Consider the following 12,386-nt stretch of genomic DNA (forward strand, 5'->3'; position numbering starts at 1 on the left):
ATTGTCATTCGTTGCTAAATATAAAATTTATTATAATCTTTTTAATGATAAAAACAAAAGAAAGTAAATTCTAAAGAGAGCTTCTGGGTAAAGACAGTAGTTTTACTAAGGGACAAATTAATTAAATGCATGTGTGAAATTTGAGGCTGTTTAATAAAATGATTAAAACACTTATTCCAAATTTAATAAAGTAATAAATATTCGAATATTTTGAAATTCTGTTTAAATTTCTGTAGACATTTTTTATTTGTGACGTGAGATAACTCTGAGTAGTTGTGTGATATTGGAAGGTATTTATTTTATTGTGAAATATTAAGAAAACTAATAAAAGAAATATCATGTGAAAATATGGAAAGATAACCTCGAATTATCGAGTGACATAGTGTAAGAAGATAGTTTCTTTATAAATTAAGTGTTATAAGGAATTTAAATTTAAAAGATGAAATTTAATAATTGCTTTTTTATGCTAAATATGTTTTTATTAATTGATATTAATAGTGAGCAAATATCTCCTCCCTTTCCTTTGTTATGGTTTTGTCAAATTAATTATTGAAAATAACTTTTTAATGAAAAAAATTGAAATTTTCGTGTGTGTGTGTGTTGGCAAGACTTATTCTGTAAGTTTATTTTAGGTTCATGTTATTTACAACAGAAATGTTATAACAAATAAACTTTTAGAAATGTGGTAAAAATATTACGTGTTTATATAAGTTTTGTTATTCTTGTATCTTTAAAACTTTGTTTTTTATATGTTAATATGGAAAAAAATGAATTACAACAAACAGAAAAAAAAATTATTAATGAATTATTGACCTTTAATAAAAAATTATTTAACTTAAAACTGTTACAAAAAATATATTTGTAAGAAATAATAAATCTTAAAAAGTAATCAAAATAAAATAAAACTTCAAGAATAATAAATTTTAAGATTAATTATAATAAATTTGAAATTTAATGTGTCTGACTTTGTTAAAATAAAACTTTGGATCAATTACTTGATTTAAAATTTACTTAGTTTCAAACATAATGTAATAAGTTGTGTATTCTCAAGAACTAAAATAGTAGTTTATTAAAAGAAAAACATTATTATCCGGTCGTATGAGTTTTTTCGTTTTTATTTCATAACATTTGTTTTGGGTCTTCATACTTAAAAGTATGTGAAAAAAATAAAATAAAATTGACAAAAAATAAAAAACGTTATTTTTTTAAAATCTAGAAGAAATAGTCGGTTTTGCATGCTATTTTGAAAAAGAATTTCTATTTCAAATCGATATATATTAATGTCAAGTCTACTAATCAGAGTAAGAGTTATAGTTAAATAAAATCTGCAACAATTAATTTTTTAAATAACTTTTAAACTTCGTATTAACCAAAAATAAGAGTTCCTGAAATTTTTCTCTGAAATATATATACGTCTTTAAGTTTAATTTTTACATCATAACATTATTTTTCAAAGACAGCATTTTATCAAATATTAGATAGTCACAAAGTTTGTATTCAACATTTTGTTCCACGATTTCTTCTAAGTAACGAATAATGTAAATATTCTATGCTTTCTTTCTCTATATAGATATTTTGTGAGATTTCAAAAACAAAACGGTGATAAGGACTATGCCTAAAAACTGTTGACAAGGTAGCAAATAATATTTTATAGCAACCTGACTTTATTGATAAACGTTACAAAGTGCTCAACTTTTGAATATTTATGGCGATGAGCCTATAAAACCGATTTAGAAGATAAGAATTAACAATTTTTTTTTAATTTTAAAATGTAAGATTAAAAATACAATTAACTAATAAAGTAGAGTTATTATATTAATTAATCCGTAGCATGACTTTATCGGGAATCTTCATCTTTTTGATTAACAGTTTTGAGTGTATGGGCAAGTTGAGGCAAATGAAAAAGACAAATAATAAATAAACAATTTACCTTAACAAACGTGCAGAAGCCCTTTTTTTCTGGCTCAAAAGGAAACGAAACACAGTTGAATTATTAATAAATTGCTTAAAGTGATGAATCATCGATTTACTTCTATAATTAGCAATGTGAAGATTTTTAAGATATATAATTGTGTGAAAAGGTATAAGATCTACCTGGTAATTTGAAGCAGGATATTCTTTTCTTATGTAATAATATAATAATAAAAAAGTTTAAAAATATTCACAATTCCTTTGCAACTTGCAAGTCGCATTTGTGTGTGACACGTGTCACAGAAAATCAAACAAAATTTATTAATTGGGAGAATCTTATCTGGGTGTGTTGCTTGCTCAACATGTTCATCGTATAAAATACGTATCACCTAATATTTGGCGTATCGTATAGTATGATATTTTATGTCGCATACAACTACGTGTACAAAATTTTGTTCTATAAATATATTATATTTTTGTCAATTATCTCAGATTGGGTTGCAGCATTCTTTGATTTCTCTCGTGGTTTCATTAATTCTCATTTTTCAATAATGCAGAGAAAGTGAATGAGTTGAATGTGTTATTTTAGGATGCTACGTGAGATTTTTTTGGCGTATTTGATGGGAGATTCTAATTGATTAAAAATAATAAGTGAATATAAATTTATTTTAATAAAATCGGATTGAGTTTAAAAATTATTTTTTAATATAACATTAAAGTCATTTAAAATTTTATTTAAAAGATTTATCGGTGGGAGAAATATACGATAAAGAGATTTGATATCCATACTTAATCTGAAACTTAATATGTCTGTAAGAAGATATGCGTTAAAAATCCATAAATATTTAATTCAAACTTACATTGGAAATAGACTTCATCGAACTAAAAGACTAGTGAAACACGTGATTATTAATATGAATTTCTTTTAGTTTTTAATTTTTTTCATAATTTTTATATTTCTTTAATTTAAATGTATGGTTACAAAAGTAACTTTAATGTTTATATTTAACATATAATATTATGTTAAAATTCATTATTGATTGTGCATTTTTTTTTTTTCAAAAACTCCGTTGTATAATATAAAGTTTATTATTAGCATATAGTGTTACGTTTTGTTATGTCCGTTTTCATTTTCGAGTTTTTATGGCTTTTCAATCCTAGTAAATAGTAAATCGTGTGAAATAATCAAAGAGGAAGAAATCGATTCTGATTCTTTTGCAGCAGATGGATAGCAGAATCTGGAGATGGAAAAGAAGAATGTACAGTTGAGTGATGTGGTTTTTACTGTCGAAGCTTTCTAAGCAACCACTTCTTTCTCAAAGAAGTGTCCAAAGCTAAAAATATCTTTGCCTTCGTCTCATCTTCCAACAGATCAGAAGCATCCATTACTAACTCCTCATCTATGTCAGGCATAGCCTGAAGAACACTCAAAGCATCTTCAAATGATGAATTGCTGTTCTCTCTCTTATTCATCAGTGCCTTCACAGCACTAGCCATCTCAGACAAAGCTTCTTTCATTCGCAGCTTCTTTTTGTGAAGTGTCGAGTCTCTAGACATCATCGTACCAGGCCTTTTCCTGACATGGTGTGTCATTGGTTTTTCTCTGTCTTGGATCGATGTTTCATTGTTACTAGCCACATCTAAATTTCCATTTGTTTCAACGGCCACAATGTCAATTTCATTGCTGCCACTCACCACCAAATTCCCAAATGATTCCTCACCATCATTTTCCCTTCCCCTTCCCAGATCTTGCTCTGATATGTCAACATTGATGATATCAACCAAATCTTCAGACGTTTCATCCAAACCCATGTCAATGGTAAAATAATCTTCTTCCTTCAAGTGAAGCTGCTCCAGATTACTCACTTTGACATTTGATATTTCCATTACTTTGTTTCCGAAAATCTTGCATAAATCATGGAAAAGATACAAACACTTGTTTTTATATGAGATGGCATCTGGATGATCCTGCAAACATCATTCAGCAACAAGTTGTAATCATAATATTTTGAAGAGACGGCATTTGAAAACTATTCCACCAATAGACCTCTATGCAAGCTAACACAATCAAGAAGATGGGATACTTGGAAGTGGGGAAGAGTACTCAAACAAATAACATAAATTGAGAAAAATGCAGGAGAGATGATATCATGGTTATTTTGAATATTTTTATGGTTTATGCACACTATGTAAATATAAATACTAAAATATTAATGACATTCATAATGAACAACAAAAAGTCATAGGTGTTTTCAATCAAACATTCAAGTAAATATCCACTAAATCAAATATAAGTTCCCCAAACAGGAATCATTAATTATCAATCATGATCTTCTAAACTCAATACTTCTTTATAATTTTTTCACTACAGAACGATTTCATTTTTGAAAATTGAAAACTTAAAAGTAGGCCCCCAAAAGACCCAATGTTTCTGTTCACGGGGCTATTTTGGAACTAACACATAGAGCTGCTATTTAAAATGCTAGATGATATCAAAAGAATGCTGTCAAGGGAGAGAGGACCAAACCTTAATATATGCATCCCAGACATCATCCTCAGCAATTATTGTTTGTAGGGTTTCATTCCATGCAAACTCACTGTGACTGAGAATGTTGTAGATGTCATCATGTTTCTTCATCAAGCATAAATATTGATCCATTAGAACCTTCTTATCAGATTGGAGTCCCCATCTACCGTTGAATGTTTGGGCAACATGCATCCAAGCTTCCTCATTGAATAGATTTTCAATCCCATTTCCATTATTTACTTGCTCAATCATAAGGTCAACAAAACAGCGTTCCATTGATTCTGTCCACTCTACTGTAGAACCAGCATCATAATTTGAGAAAACGTCATTCTTCTGTTCACCTAAACGAGAAATATCCATAAGAATATGGAACACCATCTAAATTTACAAGGAAAACACTTGATTCACAGAAAAAGGGAATGCATTTTACCCTGTGAAGTATAGTGATGACAAAGTGATAAATGAGAGATATTCAAGGTCAACAATTGCCCAACTTCCTATCAAAGAATAACAGTGTGTTTTGGTGGTAGATGTGTTACAATAGGATACAACAAGACATGGGATTCTCTTTTATATTTGAAGCATCTGAAGGAAAGAAAATAAAAAAACAGGATTTTCCCTTCCATCTTCACAGGAAAAAACAAATACAACTACCTAAGATTAACTGGTTAAATCAATTTGGTATAGACTTTGAACATCCCATTGGCCAGGAACAAAAGAAAAGAGCAAAGGAAGGAATGCATGGTTGCCACTTGCCCTTGAGCTTTGTCATATTGAATTTGCAAAAAATTTTGGTTGTATATAAGAGAAAAAATTATCAGCAGAAAAAGAAGTTTTAAACCGTTGGAAGCTTAAACCAACAGATAGTTGGGGATGTAAAGGGTAATAATAAATACATTCATGCCACACTCAATAATCTACCACCCTGTGTTGTCCAAGATAATGTCTTACTGTAGCAAGTAATGTGAAAAAGAAACTTGCTATCAATGTCGGTAATTCTCTAGTTAGATGTGCATTATGTGCTAAATAAAGATATCTTATATCGGTACCTTTCGCTCCAAATATTATACACAATTTCCCATAGTCAGGCAAGGTTTTAACTCTAAGTGATCGAGCTTCAGGGTGTGCCTGCATAAATTATATGTTAACTTGTTAATAGAACAATAAGTTACAAGACAACTGATCAGAGAGGAAAATGAGTCAGTCACCTTAGTATATGAATCCCAAACATGATCCTCTGCATCAATCATTTCTCTTGTATCATCCCATGAGAACCCATCATGCTGAAGAAGATGGTCTACATCATTGAACTGTTTCCTCAAATGTTTGTAACGATTCTTCAGAACATCTTTGTCATATTGAGAATTGAATTGTTCATTGAAAGATGTAATCATGTCATTCCATGCCTGGGAAATGAATGTCTGCCCAAGTCTATTTCCATGTTTGACTTGGTCCAATAACAAGTTAATGAGGCATCTGTCCATTGGGGGTGTCCAATATGTTCTAGTTCGGTCAGTGCCACTTGGGTTGCGACTTCCTTTTACTTCACCTTCAGGGAAATGATCACAGAGGTAACTACTAAGTTCTCCAGAGATCTTAAGGCCTAAAATATGAATTATAGCATATTCAATATATGACAAAAGCAAAGGGATCCCATATACAATCTACCCATGCTAGCTATGTAGCTTCTTCAAACATTCTCGCATCTCAATTAGATTCATAAATACAAGTTTCTGAGAAGATAAAAATATAAAACATCTATAGACCAAACATGTCTTTGGTATTTCCATGTAGCTAATACATCTGAAGTGACAAATTGACAATGCTACAATTGCAACAAGGGGGTCTGAAATTCCCTTTCGGAGTTGAAATTTAAAAACCCACAAGTTCCAAACAAATTCATTTCTTCAATATTTTTATGTTCAGTTGCACGCACCTCCGTACAAGTATAATATATAGGACGATTCTTAGTTTTTGCATGACCGATATGGAGCAAATTGTTGATATTTTTTTAGAAAATGCAGGAAAACAACGTAATAAATTGAACAGGGTGATGAAAGCTTTTCATTGATACACACCGTCCTTTGTTTCTTCTGATATGACATCTTCGTGATTTTTCTCCGGTTGCAAATTACTGATCTCATTTTCAGACACGTTTCTGAATATTAATTCTAAATCACGATAGTTTGGCAAAGTTTTCGATCTATATATTCGTGCATGCGGATGTGCCTACAAGAGTTTTAAGTCAATCAGTGCCAAGAATCACGTATATCATATACTCACTCTTCTTGACCGCATACCTTGACATAAGAATCCCAGATATCATCATCAGCCAAAAGCATTTGTTGTTGTTCATTCCACGAAAAGCCTTGTTTTACAAGATTTGTTATATCTCGGTAGTATTTCAACAGTTTCTTGAACCGATTCTTTAAAACCCTTCTACCATGCTGACATCCAAACTTAGAATTGAAAATGGCTAGCATATCTGTCCAAGCTTTTTTATTGAATCCATTGTCCACTCGATTGCCCCTACTCAACTGATCAACCATAAGCTCTATAAACAACTGGTCCATAGAAGCAGTCCAATCCGTCCTGGTACGCTCAGAACTTGGTACAGCAACGGTTCCTGTTGCATCAACTACATGTCGCAGAAAACATAATTAACATCAGCTCCCATTTCTACAGAACAATTAACCGATTCCCTTGCACATGTTGCATTTATCACCGGAAAAAATGCTGTAAACAAAAGAAAATAGTACAAATAGTGAGAGCTTACGGGGTTTTTGTGGTGTCAACCAATAAAATATTCTTCTGTTTGTTCAAGTTTGTTTATTTTTACAATAAACACTTTAAACATCATACTTTACATGATTTTTTATTTGTCGACATTAAGTTGACTTTAACTTAATCTCTATTATATGCATAGGGTGGAAGCAATACTCACCCAAATGCAGTCCTAGCAATTTATCATCAAGGCGTACATCATGGCTAGATAAACTATATCTTCCGTCAGCAACAACGTTGCCATATATGACACACAAATCATCAAAGTTCAACACTGCTTTTGTCCTGTAGCATCTAGTATCAGGGTGAGATTTCAAATAAACATCCCAAACAGAATCATCATCAGCCACAACCATTTGCCGGGCAGCATCCCACGAAAAACCGAATTGAGAAAGAAGACTCTTGACATCATTGAACTGCTTCCACAAATTGGTATACCGAGTTTTCAGGACATCTTTGTCGAACTGTGAACCAAAGTTAGCATTGAACGAGTTGAGCATGTCTGTCCAAGCTTGTTTGTTGAAAGTGTGGCCAACCCTGTTCCCTCTCTGCAAATGCTCCAACATGAGATCAATGAAGTAGCGTTCCATCAATGGAGTCCAATGCATCCTTGATCGTTCGGTTCCATTGCTTAAACAACTCTGGCTTTGGCCACTCATTATTTGTTGCTTACCAAACACCAAAGTTGTGTGTATTTTTCAGGAACAACAGTGCCCTCATACATAACATGCATTTGGGAGCAACAAAATCACGACTTTGGAGTTTGAGCATAAAAGGGGTGGGAAAAGTTTGGGGCTTTTACAGTGGCGATGATGTGAGTCAACTTAGAGGGAGTGAGTCCAAGTTTGTGCAATATTGAAATCTTAACCCTAATCCAGAATAAGGGATGAAACCCCACTCAGCATTCACCGGTTGTTTGGCTATAGCTGCATTTATAAACATGGGCTTGGGTTTGTGCATTAACATAGAACTGAACTCATCAAAAGGCTTTTTCTTCCTGTACCCCCATAACTCTTAACCCCACCCCGATAATTTTAAAATGATGACTCTCTTACTTTTGTAAACTTTTGTTTTATGTATTCTGAAAATTTTTCAGATTAAGCTTTACAAAGTATGATTTTTAAAACAGAATTTTCATAATAGAACTTTTGAAATAGAGTTTTCGAAACATTTTCTTCCAAACACAACATACTTTTTGAAAAAAGGTTTTTTGAAATATAATTTTCAAAACAAATTTCCTGAAACAATACGTTCTTTTATCAAACAAGCTTTGAATAATATATATAATACACCTTGGAACAAGTTTTTCAAAACTAATATGATATTTTTCGAGATGAACTTTTCAAAATAAAATTTTTAGAATAAATTTTTCAAAATAGATATAATAATTTTCAGAGTTATTTTTTATTTATATAGCTCTCTCTCTCTCTTTCTTCTCTTGTCAAAGAGTGATTTCCTACTAACCTGTCGTCAGAACAAAAAATGCTATAAATCAAAATGTTGTGCGTAACAATTTGATGTGACAATATTCCAATGGAATAAAGGATAATAATAATGCATGTATGAAGAATGTAGCCCAAGAAAAAGAATAATAAAGAGAAGTGGTGACGTTTATCTATTTATTTTAGGCTGTGTTCTTTTTAAGGGATTTAAGGGAGATGATTTGGGGGAGATGATTTGAGTGGATTTGAGTGGATTTGAGGGTAATTTTTTTGTTGTTTTTTTGAGTGGATTTGAGGTTAATTGAGAGTGGATTTGGAAGGAAAGTTTGTGAGAATTAGTGTAGGATTTGATTGATGTGATTGATTTTAAAAATTAGTTTAATTGGTAGAAAATATAGATTACCAAATTGCCCTTCTTATAAAAGTATTATAAAATGTTATTTTGTAATGTTATATTTAACGGTAAAAAAGTTTATAAAGATATAAAAAATTATTAATAATTGTTAAAAATATTGTTTAAAAATTATAAAAGTTATAATGTAGTAAAATAAATATATTTTAAAATGTTTAGGGAAATTTTAACATAATTTAAGATTTCAAAGTCACATACAAACCACAATAAAGACATTGAAGTGAGGGTGTTGAAAAAAGGGTCTGGTAATCGTTTACACCATTCTTGTAAACGATTACCCGAGAGAAAATTGGATTTTGTACAGAAAGTCCAACACAGGTACTCAGTCAGGTGAACAGGGGTCACCATTAAAAAAAAATGTGACTTTTATGCAATTCTGCACCTGTCTGAGGCTGGTCCAGGTGTTTCAGTGCTGGGATAGGGTGGTTGGTGATGTGATGTGAGACCAAGGAGTGTGGGGTGACCCCTCATCAGTTGGAGGAGCAAGGTGTGCAAGGGATGAGTGAGGGTGTTGAAAAAAGGGTCTGGTAATCGTTTACACAAACCCTGTAAACGATTACCCGAGAGAAAATTGGAATTTGTACAGAAAGTCCAACACAGGTACTCAGTCAGGTGAACAGGGGTCACCATTGAAAAAAGAAGTGACTTTTAGGCACTTTTTCACTTGTCTTAGGATGTTCCTTGTGTTTCAGTGGTGGGAGAGGGAGGTTAGTGATGTGATTATGTCCCAATGATGGAGGAAAGTGATGTTTTGGCACCCCATGATGGAGGAAAGAAACAATGTTTATGAGATGAGCAACTTGAGTGAGATAACATGCTGTCAACTTTGACCTTTGCTGGCTATTTTACTGATAACTTTTCCCACCCACCTCCAAATGATGTGATTCTTTTTTTATTAGAAACTAGACTCAAAAATCTTTCCAATGACTACTAATTTGTAATTTTTGGACATCTGAGTTGGTACAGTTTATTGTTTCAAGTTAGCGTTTCATATATTTTTGCCAACTCTGACCTTTGCTTGTTCTTTTGCTCATAACTTTCTCCACCGAACTCCAAATGAGTTGATTCTTGTTTTGTTGGAATCTATACTCAAAGACCTTTCAAATTATGCCTTAGAAATCAAATTTACACCTTCTTTGACACTGTAATCGATTACAAGGACACTGTAAACGATTACCCGAGAGAAAATTGGATTTTGTACAGAAAGTCCAACACATGTACTCAGTCAGGTGAACAGGGGTCACCATTGGAAAACGAAGTGAGTTTTAAGCACTTTTGATCTTGTCTTAGGCTGGTCCTGGTGTTTTAGTGGTGGGAAGTGATGGTGGGAAGTGTATCATAAATTGAACATTACATATAATGTAGGAACTCCAAGAAAAAGTCTGAATTTTGTTTAAATGGTCCCCTCATTACTTTTGCAAAGTCCAAGGCTACAACCTTCAACATTTTTGACTAAACTGGAGCCACCACTTTGGCTTATGAATTGAAAACCCATAAGCTGGATGGAGAAGGGGCACCTCACGGCTTTCTCCATTTTCTGGCTGCACCTCACGTAAAAGAAGGGAGAGGAAGTGGAGTTGATGGCTTGGCATGCAAAGTGTTGAATTTGTTGAAGTAAGAGAGCCACCAAGTTCACGATTTTTATCTCTTTGGAGGGATGCTTCTCATGGCTTGGATGGAAGAAAGGAGGATTCATTCACTTCATGGAAGAGTAGAGCTGGACAAAGGCAACCTCACGGTCCAGCAGCTTGGAATTGAAACAACTGCAACCACCTTCACAGTCTTCATTCTAGCAGCTGCAGCCACCATCACATCCAGTTGGGAAAAGAAGGAAGTATTGTGCAACATGAGAACACCTGGCTGCATCCTATCTTCTGCTACGTCCAGCCTCCACCTTCCTCCACCTTCCTCACCCTCATGCCGGTACGTGAAGAAGAAGAACAACCTGCAGGCCATCCGTTGTGCATCATCCAGGCTCCGGCATCGTCCACCTTCCTCTCCTTCATGCGGCTTTTTCAATTACAAGAGCAGAACCACCTCAACACCCAGCTATTCAAGCCCCTCAACGTGCAGAACAACCTCTCTGCACCCAGCTCTTGAAGCCCCTCAACGTGCACCAGCCAGCAGCAAGGAAAGAGCCACCAGGGAAGCTCTGTAATCGGTTACCACTTCACGTAACCGATTACAGAAATGCATGCATTTCTTCAGCTTTCTGTAACCGCAACACCCAGCCTTATAACCGGTTACGCGGCACTGTTCACCATCTTCTCCAACACGCCCTGGACTTTCTTCATCTTCAACAACCACGTCCTCCATTCCACCAACACGCAGATCGTGCTTCTTCGTCCTCTTACACAACCTGCAAATCAAAACAAACTTAAACCCTATGATAAACCACCAAGGTATGTTACTCACCTAGCACTTGCTGTTCTTCTTCTCTGGAAAACCTTCTTCTCTTCTCTTAGCTTACACCGCACAACTATCTCTTTGCACACAGCTTACAACACTGCCAACCGATTTATCATTCTTACCACTCAATAAATAACATCACCTACCAAACCAACCGCGTTTGAATTCTCACGGCTCAATGCCAATTCTGCAATGTAACTGTTTGATGCAGGAATCTTTACTGTTTAATGGCTGTTTCAACCTTATCAGCAGCTCAGGAATCTTTCAGGCCACGCCCCCAGCTTTCTCGTGCATGCAGCACAGTGCAAAAGTAAATGCTGTATTGGATTTGTTTGATATGTAATCGGTTACCCTTAACTATAATCGATTATGTGGTGCACAGCTTTTCATCAGCAGGATTCATATTGGAATTTAATATAATGGCAAGGGCACAGTGGACATTTCCGTTTAATTCATCGCAAATCTTCTCACTTTCGCGGGTGATAAAAATGGGACGTATCCTTCAAATCCGTCCGCGCAAATCGTCGCTGATCACCTCAAACGAACAAGACTTGTTGCTTAATTCATCGCTCGCTAATTCGCATGAACATGAAATTCTGTTCATGCGAACACAGCCTTATGGTTCTGCACCCTCAATCATTTTATTCTGTATTTTTATTTTATTTTTAAATTTTAAAATTTCGCAATTCAAAATATTTTAGACATCATTTTTTTTTATGTTCAATCGATTTTGAAATTTGTTAAGTCTTGTTAAAGGATTTTTCAAGTTTTAATAAATTTTAAAATTTATTAAAAGATTTGTTTTTAAAGAATTTTGAAATTTATTAAAAGACTTTTAAAAGTTTTAATAAATTTTGAAATTGGTTGAAGGATTTTTTTTTTTTACTATTAAATTTTGAAA

At 33.5% G+C, this 12,386-nt stretch overlaps 1 protein-coding gene across 2 annotated transcripts; it reads right to left on the minus strand.

Moving 5' to 3' along the window:
- Positions 1–3,103: 3,103 nt before the first annotated feature.
- LOC108330061 (uncharacterized) lies at positions 3,104–8,113 on the minus strand. Of its 2 annotated transcripts, none has more exons than XM_017564519.2 (7): positions 7,383–8,113; positions 6,739–7,076; positions 6,517–6,667; positions 5,647–5,987; positions 5,488–5,566; positions 4,439–4,779; positions 3,104–3,879 (listed from the first exon to the last, which is right to left on the minus strand). In XM_017564519.2, exons 1-7 carry the CDS (start codon positions 7,879–7,881, stop codon positions 3,193–3,195), a joined length of 2,436 nt encoding a protein of 811 aa, XP_017420008.1. In that variant the 5' UTR covers positions 7,882–8,113; the 3' UTR covers positions 3,104–3,192. The 2 variants fall into 2 exon arrangements, with proteins under 2 accessions (XP_017420008.1, XP_017420007.1); XM_017564518.2 differs by having other exon boundaries at positions 5,647–6,041.
- Positions 8,114–12,386: the final 4,273 nt, after the last annotated feature.

Source organism: Vigna angularis, chromosome 4, assembly GCF_016808095.1.
Source record: "Vigna angularis cultivar LongXiaoDou No.4 chromosome 4, ASM1680809v1, whole genome shotgun sequence".
NCBI lineage: Eukaryota > Viridiplantae > Streptophyta > Magnoliopsida > Fabales > Fabaceae > Vigna > Vigna angularis.